Source organism: Hyla sarda, chromosome 8 (assembly GCF_029499605.1).
Source record: "Hyla sarda isolate aHylSar1 chromosome 8, aHylSar1.hap1, whole genome shotgun sequence".
NCBI classification, from domain to species: Eukaryota; Metazoa; Chordata; class Amphibia; order Anura; family Hylidae; genus Hyla; species Hyla sarda.
Window position 1 is genome coordinate 224154933 of NC_079196.1, and position 24657 is coordinate 224179589.

At 42.4% G+C, this 24657-nt stretch overlaps 3 protein-coding genes across 3 annotated transcripts; all 3 read left to right on the forward strand.

The window, feature by feature from the left end:
* Positions 1 to 5470: 5470 nt before the first annotated feature.
* Positions 5471 to 17042, forward strand: LOC130285184 (E3 ubiquitin-protein ligase TRIM39-like). The gene is made up of 3 exons (XM_056536499.1): positions 5471 to 7213; positions 14280 to 14441; positions 16842 to 17042. Exon 1 carries the CDS (start codon positions 5609 to 5611, stop codon positions 7175 to 7177), a length of 1569 nt encoding a protein of 522 aa, XP_056392474.1. The 5' UTR covers positions 5471 to 5608; the 3' UTR covers positions 7178 to 7213; positions 14280 to 14441; positions 16842 to 17042.
* On the forward strand, positions 9929 to 18405 carry LOC130285346 (E3 ubiquitin/ISG15 ligase TRIM25-like). The gene is made up of 4 exons (XM_056536705.1): positions 9929 to 9998; positions 15392 to 15545; positions 16842 to 17053; positions 17339 to 18405. The coding sequence occupies exons 1-4, from the start codon at positions 9929 to 9931 to the stop codon at positions 18403 to 18405; spliced, it is 1503 nt and encodes a 500-aa protein (XP_056392680.1).
* A 1364-nt stretch (positions 18406 to 19769) lies between these two features.
* Positions 19770 to 23403, forward strand: LOC130285185 (E3 ubiquitin-protein ligase TRIM39-like). The gene is given in 2 exon segments (XM_056536500.1): positions 19770 to 22775; positions 22777 to 23403. Coding segments are annotated over 2 exon segments (1566 nt in total). The 5' UTR covers positions 19770 to 21717; the 3' UTR covers positions 23285 to 23403.
* Positions 23404 to 24657: the final 1254 nt, after the last annotated feature.

Sequence of the window (24657 nt, forward strand, 5' to 3'; positions counted from 1 at the left end):
GGGGGGGGGGGGGGGGGGGATAATTTTTCAGGATGAGGCCTGGCATCCTTGGGTTTTATTGTAATGCATGTCGTAGAGATTTGGAGTTGACTTTTAGAAGGAGCCAAATATCCAGTAGTCCACCATGAATAATTTTCTGCAGATCCTATTCCTGCTTCTCCCACATTCTCTTTATGGCCTCTGGCCATCTGTAACTTTCACCTGCAAGATGTATCTGTGTACAATGTGTTTTGAAGTCCAAGGAATTTTGTCAGTAAATCTTTTGATGTATACCTCTGACAGATGCAGTATGCATAGAGCCTTGACCTGTTCAGGACCCATGTCGTACCGGTACGTCATGGGACCCTGGTAGTTAAGGACCCATGACGTACATGTACGTCCGTGGAAATTTCGATCAGCAGGTACCCCGCGCAAATGCTCAGGGGGGTCATCAGATCGCAATTTCCGGTCATACGGGTCTATGGTCACCCGGAAAATAAGGGGGATCAGGGTTGTCCAAGACTCCCACGATCCCCCTGAAAGCATAGGAATGAGGTGTCAGGGGTGCCACCCCTCCTATCCCTGCTATTCGTTGTATAGAAGCGACAACAAATAGCAGATCAGGGTTGGGGGGGGGGGGGGTTAACTTTCGGTTTACCCCGTTTTGCCCACCCACAATAGGCGGGGAAGAACGGGGAAACCGATGAAGACTGGCGCCGAAGTCCACTTACCCATCGGTGGTAGCGAGGCGACAATCGGCTGCGGTGTTTGGCGGGCGGCTGGCTCCCTGGATTCTATGGAAGCCGGTGAGTTGCCTAGCAACATCTGGAGGGCTACAGTCTGAGACCACTATATAGTGGTCTCTAAACTGTAGCCCTCGAGATCTTGCAAAACTACAACTCCTAGCATGCCCACAGCAGTTTGCTGTCTGGGCATGCTGGGATTTGTAGTTTTGCAACATCTGGAGGGCCACAGTTTGGAGATCACTGTGCAGTGGTCTCTAAACTGCAAATCCCAGCATGCCCAAACGGCAAACAGCTGTCTCGGCATGCTGGGAGTTGTAGTTGCGTACCTCCAGCTGTTGCATAACTTCATCTCCCAGCATGCCCTTCGTCGATCAGTTGTAGTTTTGCAACAGCTAGAGGTACACTGGTTGGAAAATACTGAGTTTTTCCAACCAGTTTGCCTCCAGCTGTAGCAAAAGTACAACTCCCAGCATGCCCGGTCTGTCAGTACATGCTGAGAGTTGCAGTTTTGAAACAGCTGGAGGTTTGCCCCCCCCCCCCCCCCCCTCCCCCCCATGTAAATGTAAAGGGTACATTCACACGGGCAAGTTTACAGTAAGTTTCCTGCTTGAAGTTTGAGCTTCAAGCAGGGAAACTCTCTTTAAACCTCCGCCAGTGTGAATGTAAACTAAACATACTACACTACACTTACACATAATAAAGGGTAAAACACTACATATACACCCCTTACACTGTCCCCCCCCCCCCCCCCCAATAAAAATGAAAAATGTACGGTAGTGTTTCCAAAATGAAGCCTCCAGCTGTTGCTAAACAACAACTCCCAGCATTTCCGGACAGCCACTGACTGTCCAGGCATGCTTGGAGTTTAGCATCACCTGGAGGCACCCTGTTTGGGAATCACTGGTGTAGAATACCCCTATGTCCACCCCCTATGCAATCCCTAATTTAGTCCTCTAATGCGCATGGAGCTCTCTCACTTCAGAGCCCAGTCTTATTTCAAGGAAACAGTTTAAGGCCACATATGGGGTATTTCCGTACTCAGGAGAAATTGCACTACAAATTTTGGGGGCTTTTTCTCCTTTTACCCCTTATGAAAAGGAAACGTTGGGGGCTACACCAGCCTGTTAGTACAAATTGTTTTACACTAACATGCTGGTGTTGCCCCATACTTTTTATTTTCACAAGTGATAAATGAAAAAAGACCCCCAAAATTTGTAACGCAATTTCTCCTGTTTACGGAAATACCCCATATGTGGGTGTAAAATGCTCTGCGGGCGAACAACAAGGCTCAGGAGTGAGAGCGCACATGTACTTTTGAGGCCTAAATTGGTGATTCACAACTAATTACCTAACCCCAAGGCCGTAGCCTGGGGTACAAAACACCTCTAAATAGTACCCCCTAAAACATTATTTTAATTGGATATATAATAAAAGTTAAATTAATGTAAACCCAGTGAGATAAATATTAAAAATGGGATGTCAGGTAGGTTAGTGCTTGTGAGATCTGAGCATCATTGCTCCACTGTCAAGGGTTCTGCAGTAGCCCTGTGCGCCTACTCTTAACACCAACTAAAAACACTAGATTGCCGCCTCTACATGTTTCGCCGTCTCCACAGCGTTTTCAAGAGGCAAACTTGTGGCACTAACCTACCTGACATCCCATTTTTAATATTTATCTCACTGGGTTTACATAACTTTTATTATATATCCAATTAAAATAAAATTAATGTTTTAGGGGGTACTATTTAGAGGTGTTTTGCACCCCAGGCTACGGCCTTGGGGTTAGGTAATTAGTTAAATTGGTGATTTGCACAGGGGTGGCTGATTTTACAGTGGTTCTGACATAAACGCAAAAAAAAAAAAATACCCACATGTGACCCCATTTTGGAAACTGCACCCCTCATAGAATGTAACAAGGGGTGGGGTATAGTGAGCCTTAACACCCCACAGGTGTTTGACGAATTTTCGTTTAAGTTGGATGGGAAAATGAAGGTTTTTTTCACTAACATGCTGGTGTTACCCTAAATTTTTCATTATTACAAGGGAAAATAGGGGAAAAAAAAGCCCCCCCAAAATTTGTAACCCCAGTAAGAACATACCCCATATGTGGATGTAAAGTGCTCTGCGGGTGCACTACAATGCTCAGAAGAGGAGCGCTATTGGGCTTTTGAAGAGAAAATTTGTCCGGAATTGAAGGCCACGTGTGTTTACAAAGCCCCCATATTGCCAGAACAATGGACTCTCCCCACCTGTGACTCCGTTTTGGAAACTACACCCCTCACGTAATGTTATAAGGGGTACAGTGAGCATTTATGCCCCACAGGTGTCTGACAGATTTTTTGGAACAGTGGTCTGTGAAAATGAAAAATATTATTTTTCATTTCCACAGCCCACTGTTCCAAAGCCCCCGACTTCCATTCCAAAAAATTCACTCTCCAAAAGCTCAATGGCGCTCCTCCTGAGCATTGTAGTTCACCAGCAGAGCACTTTACATCCACATATGGGATATTTCCACAGTCCTTTTCTCCTATAACCCCTTGTAAAAATGTAAAATTTGGGGGAAAAAATGCATTTTAGTGGTGAGGTGTTAAGGCTCACTGTACCCCTTGTTACGTTCCTTTAGGGGTGTAGTTTCCACAGTAGTATGCCATGTGAGTGTTTTTTGCTGTCCTGGCACCATAAGGGCTTCCTAAATGCAACATGCCCACCAAAAGCCATTTCAGCAAAATTTGCCTTCCAAAAGCCAAATGTGACTCCTTCTCTTCTGAGCATTGTAGTTCGCCCACAGAGCATTTTACGTCCTAACATGGGGTATTTCCATACTCAGAAGAGATGGGGTTACAAATTTTGGTGGGCATTTTCTCCCATTACCTTTTGTCAAAATGGTAAATTTGGGGGGAAAAAACGTTTTTTTTCATTTACACATCCGACTTTAATGAAAAGTCGTCAAACACCTGTGGGGTGTTAAGGCTCACTGGACTCCTTGTTATGTGCCTTGAGGGGTGTAGTTTCCAAAATAGTATGCCATGTGGGGGGATTTCTGCTGTTCTGGCACCATAGGGGCTTTCTAAATGTGACATGCCCCACAAAAATCATTTCATCAAAATTTACTCTCGCTCCTTATCTTCTGAGCCCTTTACTGCGCCCGCCGAACACTTGACATACACATATGAGGTATTTCCTTACTCGAGAGAAATTGGGTTACAAATTTTGGGGAACTTTTTCTCCTATTACCCCTTGCAAAAATGAAGATTTTGAATTTTCTCCTTCACTCTGCTGCTATTCCTGTTCAACACCTAAAGGGTTAACATACTTACTGAATGTACAAAAAAGAAAGTAGCAACAGCACTCTAGGTCAAAAAATGGAGGCTCTTAGCGCACTTTTTGATCAAAATGTGTCCCCCCATCCACCACGCGGAGGTGGCCTCATATCGGATGGGCCCTAACATAACTCACCTCTGCTGTGCATATAGCCTCTGACTGTGTGACATGTTGGATCAGCCATTGACTAAACCACCTCCAGTCTGAGAGGGGTGGGGTGCACGGCTAAAGAGGGTGCCACATCCCCCAACTTACAAAGTAAAAACGAAAGGAAAAATAGCCAGCACAACAACCGAATACACAGGTGCCCGCTGCTGTGGCAAATACAAAATGTACAAAAAAGAAAGTTGCAACAGCACTCTAGGCCAAAAAAATTGAGGCTCTTAGCGCACTTTTTGATCAAAATGTGTCCCCCCATCCACCACGCGGAGGTGGCCTCATATCGGATGGGCCCTAACATGATAACTCACCTCTGCTGTGCATATAGCCTCTGACTGTGTGACATGTTGGATCAGCCATTGACTAAACTACCTCCAGTCTGAGAGGGGTGGGGTGCACGGCTAAAGAGGGTGCAAAAGAAAAAAACAAAAGGAAAAAAAAACTGTCATTTGGAATACTTCGAGGGGTGCAGTTTTTATAATGGAGTCATTTGTGGGGTATTTCTAATATGAAGGCCCTTCAAATCCACTTCAAAACTGAACTGGTCCCTGAAAAATTCAGATTTTGTGAAAAATTGGAAAATTGCTGCTATACTTTGAAGCCCTCTGATGTCTTCCAAAAGTAGAAACATTTCAACTTTATTATGGAAACATAAAGCAGACATATTGTATATGTGAATCAATATATCATTTATTTGGAATATTAATTTTCCTTACAAGCAGAGAGCTTCAAAGTAAAAAAAAAAAAAAATTACACATTGTTAAATTTTTTTCATCAAATTTTTCAATTTTTCACCAAGAAATGATGCATTGACAAAAATTTACCACTAACATAAAGTAGAATATGTCACGAAAAAACACTCTCTGAATCAGAATGAAAGGTAAAAGCATCCCAGAGTTATTAATGCTTAAAGTGACAGTGGTCAGATGTGCAAAAAATGGCCGGGTCCTTAAGGGGTTAATGCCTAAATTACACCTTACATGTCTAGAAAACTTCAGGTGATTTTGGGAAGTAAATCAATACATTCCACGCATTTCAAGAGACCTAAGTATTCCCATTGTGAACCATTATTAACCAACTATGGTGGTCAGCAGTGGTGCTCTATACATTCTGATAATTGTGATAGGAATGGGGGAGTTGAGTTCCACTTCACCTCCTCAACACTTGTGAAGGACGATTTTTTTTTTAATTTAATTTATATTCTATATGTACTGAAGGTTTGTGGATTCTCTGCTATGACCAAGAAGAGTCACTACAACTTTTCCATCAGTATTCCTACACTAGATCCCTGTTGGTGTTTGCTGAAAGAAAATTATAAACACGATCACTGAGCTGCAGGGGTTAATTCTTCTGCAGAATCTCTCCGCCCATTCAGCTGAGGATTCCTGCTCTTTCATTCTACAATGGCGTCTGCTGAGCTGAGGGACGAGCTGAACTGCTCCATCTGCCTGAGCCTCTATACAGATCCTGTATCTCTGAGATGTGGACACAACTTCTGCCGCTCGTGTATTATTAAAGTGCTGGATACACAGGACAGTTCTGGAGGTTACACCTGTCCTGACTGCAGAGAAAAGTATTCTCAACGTCCGGCCTTGCAGAAGAACAGGAAGCTGGGTAATATAGTGGATTGTGTCCTATCTACTAAGCCTGATATGGAGGAGACCGGAATCTTCTGTTCTTACTGTATAAAGTCTCCTGTACCGGCTGTAAAATCCTGTCTACAGTGTGAGAACTCTCTATGTGGCGACCACCTGACAGCCCACAACAAGACCATGGATCATATATTAACAAAACCCACTGACTCCTTTGACAACAAAAAATGTTCTATCCATAAGAAGGTTTTGGAGTATTATTGCCCACAGGATATAGCTTGTCTATGCGTGTCTTGTTGTCTGGTTGGAAAGCACCGGGGGCATCAGGTGGAACTTCTACATGAGGCTTCTGAGAAGAAACAGAAAAAACTATGTAAATATCTGTCCAAACTAAACCCACAGAAAGCAGAAATCAAAACAAGAGTCCAGAATCTGCGGGAACATCAGAGGAATATCCAGGAGAAAGCCTCCGATAAGAGGGAGAACACCATTAAGCTATTTTTGGACATTAAGGAGCAACTGGAATTGGCTGAAAAGAAAGCGCTGAGTGAGATCTCCCGACAGGAAAAGAAGATTGTGTCCCAGATATCACATCTGATCAGAAAGCTGGACATAGAGGAGGACGAGTTGTCACTAAAGGTGCGTCGCCTGGAGGAGATGTGTCGGGCCACTGACCCAATAAGACTCCTACAAGAAAGTGACATTACAGTATGTGGTCATGGAGATGGTGAGGACACAGAGGAAGAGGGTGGACAGATCCAGTCTGAGGAGGATCTGGATGAGGTTCTGATCTCACTGACCATACACCGATCTATGAGAGATATAATCACCAATGTAACATCACAGCTCGGGTTCCATGTTCCAGATATATTGCTGGATGTGGACTCTGCTCATAGAAATGTGAAGTTATCAGAAGATCTGAAAACGGCAACAAGATCAGAAGAAGAACAGGACAGGACAGAATTACCGGGAAGATTTCTAGATTACTCTCAGGTATTAAGCAGATGTGACCTCTCCTCAGGAAGACATTACTGGGAGGTAGAGTGGAATCAGATAGCAGTATGTGACATAGCAGTGTCCTATCCCAGTATAGAAAAGGAAGGAGATGAGTCTGCTATTGGAGATAATTATAAAACTTGGTCTTTGTTTATGGATGATGGAATATGTGAAGCACTGCAGAACTCAACCAGATTAATCCTCAATGTAATGCCAACATGTCCAACACTTGGAGTCTTCTTAGACTATGAGGCCGGGTGTCTGTCCTACTATGAGCTGTGTGACCCCATCAGACACTTACACACCTTCACCGCCTCCTTTATTGAACCCCTACATGCTATCTTCTATGTGGATGATGGAGCATCTGTTACAATAAGAAGCTGAGGCCACTGAATCCACATCACATTGATGTTATTTCTGGTACCATAGATAACTCATTATATGGAGATATATGGGCCGGACCCTCTGATAACACAATGCATACAGTGGTGGAAATGTTAATAGAGGAAGTTACCTTGAGACTGAATTGTTGATCAATATCCCCATGTGATATAGTGATGGTATAAAGCAAAGATGTGGCATCACTGATTGATGGCAATCTGACTGCCAGAAGCCCGACTGATCCTGAGAATGAAGGGGTCCCAGTACTGATTTAGTGCTGTGTTTAAGTATATAGTGGTGAACTGTTGGTGGCCGGGTACCGTGTTGCAAGATATATACCTGCCAGTGTTTATATTGGAAAATCCCTTTCAACTGAGAATCCTTAGATGTCTACAGTAACTTTAAAGGCCCCAAGTGAAGTGTAAATTTGTTTCCTAAATCAATATTGATCAAGGATTTGTAAAGCTACAGGAGATGTCACACTGTTGTGGCCCTATCTGGCCTCACCAGACAGTCCTGGGCAGATCTACTGATTTGTTTCACACTGTTCGGGATGGATTTTGTGGTTGTTCTCTATAGTTATCCTGGAGATAATGTGGTGCCGGAACTGTGGAGCAGAGTTCTGCTATACCAAGGTGCAGACAGGTTGGGACTCATAACTGTGAGCCGTGGAAGCAATGTCCTATATTACTAAAAACCACAAGACTGTAGGATAATGGGATTTGTAGTGTTGGCAACATGGAGACCAGGCTGTGTGTGAGAGAGGGGAAGGGTTATTCAGAGCAGTCTGTGAGACAAGAGTTATGGGGAGAAGTCTGTGATACACAGGGTTATGGGGAACAATTTTCGAGGGGGGGGGGTTATGGGAGCACTCGGTAAAATGGGCTTATGAGGAGCAGTCTGTGAGCCAGGCGCTGGGAAGCAGTGTGGATATGGGAGGTGCATTTGTTTTGTGACTGCCAGATATCAGTTCTACTGTTGAATATTCTCAAAGTCTCTGGTTGCCTTTATTCTGCTCTTTGTTTTATACACTAGGGACCCCTAAATGTATATTAAGATCTTTACGCAATATTAGTAATATCAAACATCAAAAGAAAAAGTGTATACAGATCAAGGTGTGAAAATATCAAAAGTATTTTATTTACATGAATGCAGAAAAGACATACATTTTAAAATGACTAAAAGAATATAAATACATAGGCCGGAATATTACTCAGCAGCCACAGAGGCAAAAGAAGCGGAGGTTCTGGTGAGTGTCAGTTGCTTAAAGGGGTAGTCCAGTGGTGAAAAACTTATCCCCTATCCTAAGGATAGGGGATAAGTTTGAGATCGCGGGGGGTCTGACCGCTGGGGCCCCCCGCGATCTCTCTGTACGGGGCCCCAGCTCTCCGCCGAGATAGCGGGTGTCGACTCCCGCACGAGGCGGCGGCCGACACGCCCCCTCAATACATCTCAATGGCAGAGCCGGAGATTGCCGAAGGCAGCGCTTCGGCTCTGCCATAGAGTTGTATTGAGGGGGCGTGTCGGCCGCCGCTTCGTGCGGAGGTCGACACGCCCCCTTCCCACGGGCTGTCGGGGCTCCGTACAGGAGATCGCGGGGGGCCCCAGGGGTCGGACCCCCCTGCGATCTGCAACTTATCCCCTATCCTTAAGATAGGGGATAAGTTGTAAACCACTGAGTCACCACTGGACTACTCCTTTAAGTATATATGGCTACAAAAAAGTAAATAATAGGACACCAAGAGTGTATAGATAGTACAAAGGTGTAATCACAGTGTGTGCCAGACCTCCGTCACCCAACGTTTCACCATTAAAGGGTACCTCTCACCAAATAAACTTTTGATATATTTTAGATTAATGAATGTTGAATAACTTTCCAATAGCATGTTAATGAAAAATATGCTTCTTTCTATTGTATTTCTCCCTATCAGTCCTGTCAGCAAGCATTTCTGACTCATGCTGGAGTCCTAAACACTCAGAGCTGCCAGCCTGCTTTGTTCACAGCCAAACAGGCTGTGAACAAAGCAGGCTGGCAGCTCTGAGTGTTCTCCTTTGTGAACAAAGCAGACTGGCAGCTCGTAGTGTTTAGGACTCCAGCATGAGTCTGAAATGCTTGCTGCCAGGACTGGTAGGGAGACCCCTAGTGGTCATTTCTTCAAAGTGGAAAATTAAATAGAAAGAAGCATATTTTTTTAATAACATGCAATTGTAAAGTAATTCTGCATACATTAATCTATAATATATCAAAAGTTGTTTTAATGAGAGGTACCCTTTAAAGGCCTCGGAAGAAGCCTTTAATGGTGAAACGTTTGACGGAGGTCTGGCACACACTGTGACTTGGTCCACTGGGTAATATTATTTACACACTTGTGATTGTGTAGTTGTCTATTTCTGGCGTTATATTATTTAATCACTAGGAAACCCTATTTATCATTAGCACTTTCATTAGGGTTTTTTGTTATGTTCTCTGATGATTACACCTTTTGTACTTTGGGCTATTTATACACTGTTAGTGTCCTATTTACTTTTTTGTAGCCATATATACTTAAGCAACTGACACTCGCCAGAACCTCCGCTTCTTTTGCCTCTGTGGCTGCCGAGTCATATTCTGGCCTATGTATTTATATTCTTTTAGTGATTTTAAATGTATGTCTTTTCTGCATTCGTGCTCTTTGTTTTGTCAGAATATGTGTCTATTTTGTTTCTACCAATGGCTTATTCCGGATCTCACCCACTGTAATGGCCTTTGTTAATATGGCTTGTGTCAACCTGCTGACCCTCTGGATGAGCAGTCCCAGGGCACAGATGCCAATCAGGAGCCTTGGTGAGGTGGATTTTTCAAAGAATGTAAAGGATATTTGGCCTTTTTCCTAGCGCTGGTTTCTTATAGGGGGACCAATTTTGTAGTGACAATTGGGAGGTAAGAAATGTGATGTACGTGTAAAACTTAATCTTTATTAAGAAATGTGAAGTATCCTTATAGTGAGTGTATAATTAGCTCTATACTTAATCTATCCTCTAGCTCCCTGGATAAGGATACTAGAGCTGAGACCCCTTGACACACGACATATCCCACCACTGTGGTTATAGATTCTCAGTAAGGATCTAAGCCTAGTGTAAGGATAACTAAATGTCTGTAGTCACATCCGTGAGTCTCATAACCAGATAACACATGAGCAGACAGTGTCCAATCTGAAGGTCATTAGGGCCTCAATAGTGATTGGTAACTGTGACAAATGACACAGAGTAGGTGATCCAATAGTAATAACATATGTCTACCCTGATATTTACTGATTGTGATCGGCCGGGTGAGGCAAACCCAATGCCTTCACACTACAGTTGGCTCCCAAGCTGTATAGCAGAAATAACAGTAAGCAGAAATCTATTGGTAACTGTGTGAATGGCACCTACTGTGCGAGACTGCAATATCCTGGAGTAGAGCATTAAGGTATTTTCACATTATGCACACCAGCAGATGATAGTGCACCACAAACTAGTAAGCCATAAGGTATCAATAGATCCGGCTATTATAACCCTCAGCTATTCCATCAGCTGGCGAGTGCACACTGTTCATTATTGGAACTCCATCCTCACAAATCGGTAGAGTAACCTGTTAAGGAAAGGACACTGTTTAATGGGGGTTAGGGGTTACAGGCTACAACTAGCCATGTAGTAAGAGTCATTACTCGCTAGATTGTGTGGTTGTGATGAGATGCAGCATGTATTTAAAACCATTCACATGCTGCCACCCCAGCATTCACCGGATCCCTGGCTTTTTCAAGGGTGATTGGCAGTGGGTGTGACCCTATCATTGGAGGACTTAAATATCACACTGTTATATCAATCACTATTGAGGCCCTAGTGATCTTCAGATTGGACACTGTCTGCTCGTATGGTATCTGGTCATAAGACTCGCGTATGTGACGGTAAACATTTATTACACTAGACTGAGATCCTTACTGATAATCTATAACCACAGTGGCGGTATATGTCATGTGTCAGGGTTTCTTTAGGAAGCTGGAGGATAGATGAGGTATAGAACTCATTTTACAATCCCTATAGGAACATTGTAATAAATAAGGGTTACGTTTTACACGTACATAAAATTTGATTTTCTAGTGACAGAGGAAGATAATTAGTCTCCCTTGTCTGTTAATACAGACGTGTTGTAAATATTGATATTACTTACTAGTGAATTGTGGCCCCCTTGTTTTGTTAGTAGGTTTCTTATAGGGTGCTTCTCCACTCTCTGGGGGAGATTTATCAAAACCTGTCCAGAGGAAAAGTTGCCGGGTTGCCCATAGCAACCAATCAGATCGCTTATTTCCTTTTTCACTGGCCTTTTCAGAAATGAAAGAAGCTATCTGATTGGTTGCTATGGGTAACTAAGCAACTTTTCCTCTGGACAGGTTTTGATAAATCTTCCCCTATATGTTTTCTAAGTATATAAATAAAGCAAGCAAGCACCATATGAATAAAGTCCATATGATTTATTTCAAAATATTAAGTGACACATTGCAGTTATGAATGACAGACGTGTTTTGTGTGAATGGCACTTCATCAGCTTCTGAATACAATGTACACACAAGCTTTTTATAGCAAAACACACGACTAACGGGAGTGACGTATTTGCCATCATGTAGATCCAATAATTCTTACATTCATTGCCAATACTGGACCTCCACCTGTCAACCACGAAGAATTGTCACAATCATAATAATAAAATATATATTCAAACAGTACTATTGTTCAAAGCAAAGTACGAAATTTTTCGATCACCAATGTGACAACGTATTTGTTATATATTGTTTCAATGACAATAATTAAGATTAATGCACAGTTACCACATTTGGTCCCTATGCACCATCCATATTATACTTGGTCACTGGGTGTCACTGTCTTAACAAATATTATGTACTGATGTTTTACGTGAATTCGCTTTGTTGTGAATTTAACTGGACTAGATAACCCAGTGAATGTCTGAAAGCCCCTCGTAACTTAGCCCTGCCCCCTCTATATGAAATATTTATAAAGAATTAAAAATCCAGTGACCAGGATATGGAGCCGTGTATGAGTGCAGTCCTAGAGAGTCCAATAGGCTGACTAATATGGACCTACAGGGCCACAAACCACTGTATGGTGGATCTTTATGAAATCATCTGCGTTGTAAATCACACAGATTAAATCTTCAGGAATAGAAACCAGACAACAAACTGTAACATTGTGGGCATTGTAGCATTGACTTGTCCCTAAAACTTAATAAAAGTTTTTTCTTTGGCAGATACCCTTTAATGGAAACATAACACAGGAGGGTTGGAGCGGTCCTCATGTTACAATGTGATCAGTTCTTTTTAGGGAGGATCCGGACCATGTGCAATGAAACGTTTTTTTTTTGTTTTTTTCCAGATATAACTAGATATTAGTGGACCTTACATTATTTAGTATTTTAAGGAGAAGCCTCTAAATGTAATACTGTTTGGTCCCGTGGGATTGATTTGAAATGGATTTTTTGTTTTATTTTTCCCATAATGCCTGTACTGAATAAAGAAGCTGCTATGGTAAGGATGATGTTCAGGTGGGGATCATTATTGTATTTGTGGACAGGCATACGTCTCTGTGAATGTGGTAGACCAATGTATCCCAACCTTTTTCAGTTCTTGGCACACCATGCGGCACATCAACACCTCCCCCCCCCCCCCCCCCCCCCCCCCCCAGTATGCAGTCTGACCCATGTAGGTAGGACCGACCTGTAGGTTGTTTTCCGTTGGATGTAGGGGCCCCTGTAGTTAGCTCTGTAGGTAGCTTTTCTTGCAGATACGACCACCTGTAGGCAGCTTTCCACCTGTATAAAGTGCCTCTCCGTGTAATTAGCTTTCCCACCTACTTGCACTTGGATCTGGTATAAATGAGCTGTAGTAGTGCAGCATGGTTAGATTTTTGCAGTGGTCGGTGATTTACCCCTTTTTAAAATTGTAAACTCAAATTTGTGCTCTGTCTCACACCAGCTCGGACCACACGTATAAACTTGTCTTCATCCAAATTAGTTTATTTATGAAAAACGTGCTCCTCTGATTAAATGTGGGGGAAGTACACAGGACAGAAACCCAGACAAATTTGGGTAAAAAGAACCTAATTAACACAGACGATGATAAATTCCCCTAATTGATTTTTAGATATAATCTGGATGCCAACATTGAACAACAACAAAAAAAGATCAGCTATTGATAATAAATGCGCTGATAATAAAAGGATAGGGGGATAAGCTGCCTGATCATGGGGTCACGCTGCTGGGGAACCCCGCAATCTTTCATGCAGCACCCCGCTATCATCAGCCTCCGGAGACATTGGTGTCTAGAGGTATGCTAGTGTAAGGTGAGGAGATAATATGTATGTGGATTATAGTAACTTGTTTAACCTCTATTGTAATTATAAACAATGAGATAAAGTATAATAAAAAAGACATGCAGAGTAATAGCCTCACACTTGGGTTTGTGGCAGAAGCTTCTGTTATTGTGCGGTTTATCTTATCGGAACCTGTAGAAATCCTCCTGTTTGTTACAGAATAAATACCATGAAGATGTATGGGAGGGATTTTCGGTTGCAGAGATTTCTGCATCTCATCTGCTGTGTGTAAACATAACCTTATCGTCTGACACGTAATGTAAGGAAGAAGTCACCATCATGTAATCCTAATAATTCACTCACTCTATAGGTCGGGATTTGTAAGAAATCCTTAGAATAAAGAAAACCTTCTAGGAGATTTCTTATATTTGATATCGTGAGGTATTTCATTTCTGTGAAGATGGAGACTCATGGGTATGGAGTCATGTGCATAGCTGTCGGTCTCCTCAGTATGGACAATATTCATTGTTTACTCTGATTCTAATATGAAAAGGTCTGTGAGTATCTCAGGTATCTTTACAGATGCTAAATAAGAGTGTGAAGATACATCCCTACCTGCTGTTACAATGTAAATGAGGGACCATCACAGGGGGCCATATTGTGCTAAACCAGTTTGAGTCTGTGGCCCCATCATTCCTTCTTTACATGTTGTATGGGGGAGGTGAGCCTAACCTGATTATGGAAAATCTTTTGGGTTATGAAGGTGAAACTGGGCGTCTCCGAGGAGGCGGAGAGAAGACGTCTGTAGCCACCAGAGGGGAATAAAGGATCCAAGCCGGGCCCAGAAAGAAGAACTTCCTTGGAGAACTTGCTTGGGAAGGAGACTCTGATGGGAGATAGAGACTGTGTGGAGTGTTCATGCACGGTAATTATAACATTAGGAATCATTATATACTGTAATGTCAGCTGATAGTAAGGAATACGGGTGTCTCTGTATTGTTGATGCCTCTGTGTTTATATTCATAATAATCCCATAACTGTAACAGTCTGTATATACAGATATATAATCATATATGCCATGTTGTATAGATTTATATATAGACGTTCTTTAAGTCATTGTCCATATATAAGAAGTCAGTCAGCACTCTTGTATTTTCATTTTAACTTGTAGTTTATCAGGAGAAGGTTATGTCAGGAGGGAACATATGGGTGGTTAGGTCTGGGTGGAGGTTAGATCAGGAGACAATAAATGGGGGAGGATAGATCAGGAATGGTCAGATTAGGAGAGATTAGATCAGGAGAGAATAAATGGAAAGGATAGATCAGGAGTAATTAGCTGGGGGAAGGTTAGATCTGGGTGGAGGTCAGATCAGTACAGAATAGATGGGAGTTTAGATCATGAGAGCGTAGATCGAGTGCAGTTAGATTTGAGATCTTGTAATACTTTATTGTAAAGTTGCTAATATACCTTAGAATAATGTGTAAATTATTGGAGGTCTCCTAACTCTCCTCCAATAGATGATGTTGTTGGAGAGAAAGGTCGGGCATGTTGGATTTTCTCAACCTGCCCCTATTGTTCTTGGAGGGGTAAGCTGCTGCCAGAGCTGTCTGACTGTGGTTTACCCCTTCCCTTTCTGTAGAAGACACATTCGGCCATGGAAATGTTGTATGGGAAGGTCAGAGAGATAACGGTTAATAAAGTTTATGGGCCCCTTATCTTCTTCTCTCATAGATGTCCTGTACGTTGTTGGTAGCACATTCACTCCTCACACATGTACTGCTGACAAACAATTTAACATTATAATTTCTTGTTATTTTTCGTTTTTTCCGCCACATATTTTTGATTGGTGTTTGGTTTATTCTCTTACTTACCAGGGAAGTTATTCGTTGATTTTGGGGTTTGTGGACCAATAGAGGTTTTGGGGTTTAAGACTCATGGTTACAAATGCTGGTTACACTCATGGGATTTTGTACAGAACAGCAATGGTATTGTTCACCGTAAGACAAAAGTAGATCAGTTCCTCCAGGGGTAAAAAAGTATTTAAAACTGTACATGATGAGGGGGAGGCTTTTCAAAACCTGTGTAGAGGAAGAGTGCTGCAGTTGCCCCTAGCAACCAATCAGATTGTGTCTTTCATTATTCAAGAGGCCTTTATAAAAATAAAATAAACAATCTGGTGGCTATGGACCACTGCTTCACTTTTCCTCTACCCAAGTTTTGATAAAGCTCTCCCTTATTCTTTATTATAACAACGAAAATGATCTACAGAGTGTGTCTCTTCTCTTGGGAGAATAGGGTGTACCAAATGCGGTAGGACAAGGGTCCACCATGGGCCCAACTTTTCGATTGCAATTTCACCATTCCTCAAGAGGGGCACAATATGGCGGGATCTAGAAAGACCTATTATTCTCCTCCCTTCAGTCGTCCTGTTACTGTGTAGTTTTGGTCATTTTCATTTGTAACCTGGTTATCGTCATTTAGACCTCCATGGTGGATAGAGATACACTCTGTACATGACTTTCATCTCTTATAATAAAGGTTAAATTGTAATGTGTGATACAGCCTACTGAATTTGTATCTAAGCCTGTAATGTTTGATAGTGTTTGCTGATTGTGCATGCAGTTTTGTGGCATTGTTACATTACTGACCTTTAATAAAAATAAAATATATATAGCATAGGGAAACTGTACATTGAAAAATTCTTGTCTGGATGACCTCTATTCTATATGCCCCTTTTATATACATGCAGGATGGGAGATGCTGAAAATGTGCATGTTCTTACTGGCAAGAAAGCTACAGATGGACTCCTCTGTCCCCTTCGAATCCCTGTGTATCTCTCCCAGACTCTTGGTCCTGTCTTTTTCCTCTTCTTCTCTTCTCTACTTTATACAGTATCCATTCCTCCAAACTCTTTTCTACTCCAGATTACTTTGTCTCCTTCAGACTCCTCTGTCAGTCCTAGACTTTTTGTTCCCTCCAGGTTCCTTTGTTTCCCCCCAGTCCTCCTCTAGACTCCACTGTCTTCTCCAGACCCTCCTGTCCTCTAGAATTCTCTGTTGCCTCCAGAGTCATTTTCCCCTCTTTATCTCCAGGGGGAACATAAGGATCAGTAGTTAAATATCAGCATGCCCAGTCCTTCTTTTCCCACCATACACATTAGCGGTTGGCCAGTTCCATTGAAATTGACCTTTATCTAAGTTGTGTGGATACCTTTTCGTCATTCTTAATATGACTCTCTGCTTTGGTACTTATGATTTCTTATCTCTATATGACGTTGTATTGAGCATGTCGAGTATTAATCTTTTTTTTTTTTTTCTTTTCCAGAATGGCTTCTAGTGACCTGAGGAAAGAGCTGACCTGCTCCATTTGCCTGAACATTTATACAGATCCTGTATTCCTGAGATGTGGACACAACTTCTGCTGCTCGTGTATTGTTCTGTTGCTGGATACACAGGACGGCTCTGGAGGTTACTTCTGTCCTGACTGCAGAGCAGAATATCCAGAGCGTCCGGTCCTGGAGAAGAACATGAAGCTGGGTAATATAGTGGATTGTGTCCTTTCTACAAAGCCTGATATGGAGGAGACCAGAATCTTCTGTACTTACTGTACAAAATCTCCTGTACCGGCTGTGAAATCCTGTCTGCAGTGCGAGAACTCTCTATGTGATGACCACCTGACAGCCCACAACAAGACAATGGATCATGTATTAGCAGAACCCACAGGCTCCTTTGCCAATAAAAAATGTTCTATCCACAAGAAGGTTCTGGAATATTAATGCCTGGAGGACACAACTTATTTGTGTGGGTCTTGTCTGGTTGGAGAGCACAGGGAGCACCGGGTTGAACTTCTAGATGAGGCTTCTGAGAAGGAGAAGGAGAAACTGAGAAAACATCTGAATGCACTAAACCCACAAAAAGCAGAAATTCAGACAAGAGTCCAGAATCTGCGGGAACATAAAAGGAATATCCGGGAGAAAGCCTCTGATGAAAGGAAAAATGTCCGTAATATATTTATGGACATAAAGGAGCAACTGGAAGTAGCTGAAAAGAAAGTGCTGAGCGAGATCTCCAGACAGGAGGAGAAGATTGTGTTCCGGATATCTGATCTGATTAGAAAGCTGGAAATAAAGAAGGACGAGCTGTCCAGGAAGGTGCGTCACCTGGAGGAGATGTGTAATGTCACTGACCCTATAAGACTCCTACAAGAAAGTGACATCACAGTTTATGGCCATGGAGATGGTGAGGACACAGAGGACGATGATGGAAAGATCAAGTCTGAGGATTATCTGGATGAGGTTCTGATCTCACTGACCATATACCGATCCATGAGGGATATTATCACCAATGTAACATCACAGCTCGGGTACCATGTTCCAGACATATTACTGGATGAGGACACTGCTCATAGATATGTGATGTTATCAGAAGATCTTAAAACCGCACAATCAGAAAAGATAGAGGACAGACCAGAATTAGAAGGAAGCTTTTTGACTTACCCTCAAGTGTTAAGCAGATGTGGCCTCTCCTCAGAAAGACATTACTGGGAGGTAAAATCCACCCAAATAAAAAAGTGTGGCATCGGAATGGCCTATCCCAGTATAAAAAAGAAAGGACGACCATCTTGTATTTTAAACAATGATAAAGCATGGTGTTTATTTATGAATGATACAATATGTACAGCGTTACACAACACAGTCAAGGTAGCATTCCATTTAAAGTCACCATATCCAACACTTGGAGTCTTCTTAGACTATGATGCCGGGCGTCTGTCCTTCTATGAGCTGTGTGACCCCATCAGACACTTACACACCTTTACCGCCTCCTTCACTGAACCCCTACATGCTGCCTTAGTCATCTATGATGAAGCGTCTCTTACAATAAGAAGCTGAGGCTGCTGTATCTACATCACATTATACTGACGTTATTTCTGGTCCCATAGATATATCACTATATAGAGATGTATGGGCCAGACCCCCTTATAACACAATGCATTTTCTCTTTTTGATTTATTTTAATTTATTTTCCTGAGATCAGATGTTCTTAGTGATTTATCCAGAGACTGAAACTAATGTTCTATACACTGAATTGTATTCTGTATCTGCATTAAAAAGTCATTGTACCTAATTTTTCGGGTTCTGAGTCCAGTGAGATTTGTTCTATAAGATTACATGTACTATATATTCACTGACTATTTATGGAATAAGATACACAACCAGGACATTGTGTGATTTTGTCTGCAACATGCTGAGTCACACAACTATTTTTGAGTGGGATTTGTCTGTGATTTACATCGCCCATCATCCATTAGATCCTACAAAGAAAAGATCCCAGACATAAGTGAGTAAAGACAACTACCTGAAGTGTCCTAACATCATTAAAGGGGTACTCCACCCCTAGACATCTTATCCCCTATCCAAAGGATAGGGGATAAGATGTCAGATTGCCGGGCCCTGCTGCTGAGGACCCCCTGGATCTACCAGGCGGCACCCACCTGTAGCGGCTTCCGGAACTGCTGGAGGTCCTCAGGCTGAGTTCATCTCGACCCCCGGGATGGAAGATCGTGACGTCACGACTCCGCCCCCGTGTGACATCACACCCCACCCCTCAATGCAAGTCTATGGGAGGGGGCGTGAAAGTTGTCATGTCCCCCCCCCCCCATATACTTGCATTGAGGGGCGGGGTGTGACACACGGGGGCGGAGTTGTGACATCACGATCTTCCGTCCCGGGGGTCGAGATGGACTCGGCAATCCACAATTGCTGCTTTTCTTGTCACATTTTATTGAAAACAAAATTTATTAAAAAAAATTAAGTTTTATATACACAAATGTGGAATTAATAAAAAGTATAGGTCACGGGGCAAAAAATTTGCCCTCATACCGCCGCATATACGGAAAAATGAAAAAGTTATAGGTCATCAAAATAGAGGGATTTTAAACGTACTAATTTGGTTTGCGTTTTTTTTTTTTTTTTAATCGCAAAAATAATAGAAAAGTATGTAATCATGGTAATCTTTAGAGATGAGCGAATTTACAGTAAATTCGATTCGTCAAGAACTTCTCGGCTCGGCAGTTGATGGCTTTTCCTGCATAAATTAGTTCAGCTTTCAGGTGATCCTGTGGGCTGGAAAAGGTGGATACAGTCCTAGGAGACTCTTTCCTAGGACTGTATCCATCTTTTCCAGCCCACCGGAGCACCGGAAAGCTCAACTAATTTATGCAGGAAAAGTCAGCAACCGTCGAGCCGAGAAGTTCATGACGAATCAAATTTACTGTAAGTTCGCTCATCTCTAGTAATCTTATTGACCCACAGAATAAAGAACATATGTAATTTTTACTGTAAATTGTACAGTGTGAAAACAAAACCTTCCAAAATTAGCAAAATTGTGGTTTTCTTTTTAATTTCCCCACACAAATAGTATATTTTTTGTAAAATAAGTGATGTCATTACAAAGGACAACTGGTCGTGCAAAAAACAATCCCTCATACTAGTCTGTGGATGAAAATATAAGAGTTATGATTTTTAGAAGGCGAGGAGGAAAAAACGAAAATGCAAAAACAAAATTGGCCTGGTCCTTATGGGGTTAATGATGAGGAGTTAACGTGCACATAAAGCTCTGTCAGAAATTGGAGAGGAGGTCATGGGGGCCTCATTAGCTTAGGGTTTTACTCCCAAATGCGACCCCTTGAGCTATGCATTGTCTGTGCTGGAGAATAAGGTACAATATACTCTTGGAAGCAAGAGGTTGTGGGTAACGACTACACATTCCATAAAGCCTTTGGCCATATTCCAGTATCTTGGGCCCAATTTTAAACTGTAAAATGTTCATATTACAGTCCCCAAAACAGCTGATTATTTTTGTCTATTAAGTTCTGATAAACTCAGTAGTAAAATGACTAATTGTTCATACACACATTAATTTTACAGCCATAGGTTTTTACTTCCATAAAATTGTGTCAAATTATTCACAAATGGAAGAAACACAAAATAAATGTTGATCTCACCTCGTGGCGTGTTAATGATCATGGCAACGGTGAGCAATTTCAGATGTTCATTTTCTTTAGACGGGCCTGTACACAAGCTTTCTTGAGCAGGGGGACCTGTCATGAGCTGCAGGATTTTAATCCTCGCTGTAGTGTGTTACCAATTGTTTTCTTGGTGACTATGGTCCCAGCTGCCTTGAGATCATTGACAAGATCCTTCCGTATAGTTCTGGGCTGATTTCTCACTGTTCTCATGATCTTTGAAACTCCACGAGGTGAGGTCTGACATGTAGACCCCGACCATGGGATATGTATAGATATTTTGTTTTCTTTCAATTGTGAATAATAGCACCAACTGTTGTAAACTTCTCTCCAAAGTGCTTGACAATGGTCATGTAGCCCATTCCAGCCTTGTGTAGATCTACAATCTTGTCCCTGGCATCCTTGAACAAATCTTTGGTCTTGGCCATGGTGGAGAGTTTGGAATCTGATCCTTTACGGAATTTGCCCATCATCCGAAAAAAAAAAAAAGAAAACAACCATTAAATTATAGACTGGTCATTTCTTTGTCAAAGGGCAAATGTATAAAATCATCAAGGGATCCAGTATTTTTTTTCCTTCACTGTAGTCTTTACATATACTAAATTCAAGCTCACACAGTAGCATACTTCCCAACTGTCCATTAGAGTATATGTCAGGAAATCTTCTCAATGTATACTTTTCAGTAAAGGTTTGACCGCAGTGTGCGCAGAGCCTTACTAACTGAATGACTGCATACTTGTCCAAAGAAAACATTGAAACATTATATGCATTTCAGAAGTCCTAAATACTCCCACCATGAGCCTATCCTCAACCAACTATATACCATCTATATACTTTATGATGAGCCTGATAGGAATTAGGGGGTCCTGGTTCACTCCATACTTGAAGTTCTCAACTTTTTTATATACTGAACACCGAACAATTCTGGGTGCTAGTCTTTATTTTCCTTCCCTGTTCTGGTGGTGAAGCTTCTCTAGTAACAGGAGGAGTCACCACAAATTCGACATCAGTAATCCTACACCAGATCCCTATTTGGTTTTTATCATTTCCTTCCTCAGTGTGAATCAGCAGTAAACACAATCATTGAGCTGCAGGGGTTAATTATTCACGAGAATCTCTCCGCCCTTCTTATGTAAAGAAACTTTCAAGCTTTCGATTCCTGCTCTTTCCTACTACAATGGCGTCTGCTGAGCTGAGGGACGGGCTGAACTGCTCCATCTGCCTGAGCCTCTATACAGATCCTGTATCTCTGAGATGTGGACACAACTTCTGCCGCTCGTGTATAGTTCAGGTGCTGGATACACAGGATGGGTCTGGAGGTTACTCCTGTCCTGACTGCAGAGCAGAATATCCGGAGCGCCCGGTCCTGGAGAAGAACAGGAAGCTGGGAAATATAGTGGAGCATTTCTTCTCTACTCATCCTGATATGGAGGAGACCAGAATCTTCTGTTCTTACTGTATAAAGTCTCCGGTACCGGCTGTGAAATCCTGTCTGCAGTGCGAGAACTCTCTATGTGATGACCACCTGACAGCCCACAACAAGTTGATGGATCATAAATTAGCAGAACCAACCGGCTCCTTTGACAACAAAAAATGTCCCATCCACAAGAAGGTTCTGGAGTTTTATTGCCCAGAGGACGCAACTTGTCTGTGTGTTACTTGTTGTCTGGTTGGTGAACACAGGGGGCACCAGGTGGAACTTCTTGAGGAGGCTTCTGAGAGGAAGAAGGAGAAACTGCGGAAATATCTGGATGAAATAAACCCCCAAAAAGCAGAAATTCAAATAAGAGTCCAGGATCTTTACAATCATTTATGGAATATTCATGAGAAAGCCTCAGATAAGAAAGAGAACATCAGTAAGTTATTTATGGACATTAAAAAGCAACTGGAAATGGCTGAAAAGAAAGCGTTATGGGAGATCTCCAGACAGGAGGAGAAGATTGTGGCCCAGATATCTGAATTGATCCAGAACCTGAAAAAAAAGGAGGATGAGCTGTCCAGGATGATGCATCACTTCGAGGAGATGTGCGATGTCACGGACCCAGTACGATTCTTACAAGAGAATGACATCACAGTATGTGGTCATGGAGATGGTGAAGACACAGAGAAATATGGTGGAAACATCAAATCTGGAGATGATCTGGACGAGGTTCTGATCTTACTGAATTTACAGCAATCTATAAGAGATATTGTCACCACTGTAACATCACACCTCGGGTTCCAGGTTCCATATATAGATGGATGTGGACACTGCTGGTGATTATGTGAAGTTATCGGAAGATCTAAAAACCACAACAGAGTCAAGAGATAAACAGAACAGACCAAAATCACAAGGAAGGTTTCTGAGTTATCCCCAAGTGTTAAGCAGATGTGGCTTCTCCTCAGGAAGACATTACTGGGAGGTGGAGTGGAACCAGATTGGTGACTGTATTATCGGGATGTCCTATCCCAGTATAAGAAAGAAAGGACGACCATCTGGTATTGGAGATAATGATAAATCTTGGTCTTTGATTATGTTTAATGCAATATGTAAATCATTACACAACTCAGTTCAAGTAATCCTCAACGTGCAGCCAACATGTCCAACACTTGGAGTCTTCCTGGACTACGAGGCCGGGCGTCTGTCCTTCTATGAGCTGTGTGACCCCATCAGACACCTACACACCTTCACCGCCTCCTTCACTGAACCCCTACATGTTGCCTTCTACATGAACAAAGGAGCCTCTCTTACAATAAGAAGCTGAGGCCACATCACATTACAGTGGTCCCTCAACATACGATGGTAATCCGTTCCAAACGGACCATCGTTTGTTGAAATCATCGTATGTTGAGGGATCCGTGCAATGTAAAGTATAGGACAGTGGTCTCCAACCTGCGGACCTCCAGATGTTGCAAAACTACAACACCCAGCATGCCCAGACAGCCAACGGCTGTCCGGGCATGCTGGGAGTTGTAGTTTTGCAACATCTGGAGGTGCACAGGTTGAAGACCACTGGTATTGGAGGTTATACTCACGTGTCCCAGCCGCTCCGGACCGTCACCGCTCGTCACCGCTGCCCTGGATGTCGCCTTCCATCCCTGTCGCCGCGTCCCCGGGGTGTCCCCGACGCTTCGGCAAGGCCTCTGCTTCCCCGGGTTCCTCGCTCTCCATCGCCGTCATCACGTCGCTATGCACGCCGCTCCTATTGGATGACGGGACGGCGTGTGCAGCGATGTGATGACGACGATTGAGAGCGCCGACGATGCAGGGGATCCCGAAGAGGACGCACCGGAGCCCCGAGGACAGGTAAGTGATCATCACTGGAGCTCATGGGGCACCGTAAGCGGCTATCCGGTGGCAGGTGAAGCAGTCTGCGCTGCTGGATAGCCGTTTATGCGATGGCCCCAACATACAAAAGCATCGTATGTTGATGCTGCCTTCAACATGCGATGGTCTCTGAGAGTGATCGTATGCTGAAATGATCGTATGTCGGGGCCATTGTAGGTCGGGGGGGTCACTGTATACTGATTTTATTTCTGGTCCCATGTATATCTGACTATATAGAGATGTATGGGCAGGACCCTCTGATAACACAATGCATATGGCGGCTCCCATGGGAATTTTTTCTTTTTGCCTTTTTGTCTTCGTCGCAGATCAGATTCAATATTAAAGGGGTATTCCAGGAAAAAACTTTTTTTAATATATATATATATATATATATATATATATATATAAACTGGCTCCAGAATGTTAAACAGATTTGTAAATTACTTCTATTAAAAAAATCTTAATCCTTAACGCCCAGTTTAGAAGAGGTTTGCTATGGGGATTTGCTTCTAAACTGGGCAGTTCCCTAGACAGGTGTCATCAGAGAGCACTTAGACAGAAAAGAACAACCTTAACTTCAGAAGCTCATAAGTACTGAAAGGCTTAAGATGTTTTAATAGAAGTAATTTACAAATCTGTTTAACTTTCTGGAGCCAGATGATATATATAAAAAAGTTTTTTTCTGGAATACCCCTTTAATTCTGACCTAATTAGAAATGTTCTTGATGAGTTTTCTGCAAAATGACATTTTTTATTCCAGATCTTGTATGACAATATGTGATTGAACTCAAAAATATAGTGATGGGCCCT

Bases quoted from the DNA above. Each gene is read 5' to 3' on its own strand.
- LOC130285184 (XM_056536499.1), top strand. From the start codon at position 5,609: ATGGCGTCTGCTGAGCTGAGGGACGAGCTGAACTGCTCCATCTGCCTG.
- LOC130285346 (XM_056536705.1), top strand. From the start codon at position 9,929: ATGGCTTGTGTCAACCTGCTGACCCTCTGGATGAGCAGTCCCAGGGCA. The intron at 9,999-15,391 runs GTGAGGTGGATT...CTTACTTACCAG, and splicing joins GATGCCAATCAGGAGCCTTG to GGAAGTTATTCGTTGATTTT. The intron at 15,546-16,841 runs GTAAAAAAGTAT...TTTCTTTTCCAG, and splicing joins GTAGATCAGTTCCTCCAGGG to AATGGCTTCTAGTGACCTGA.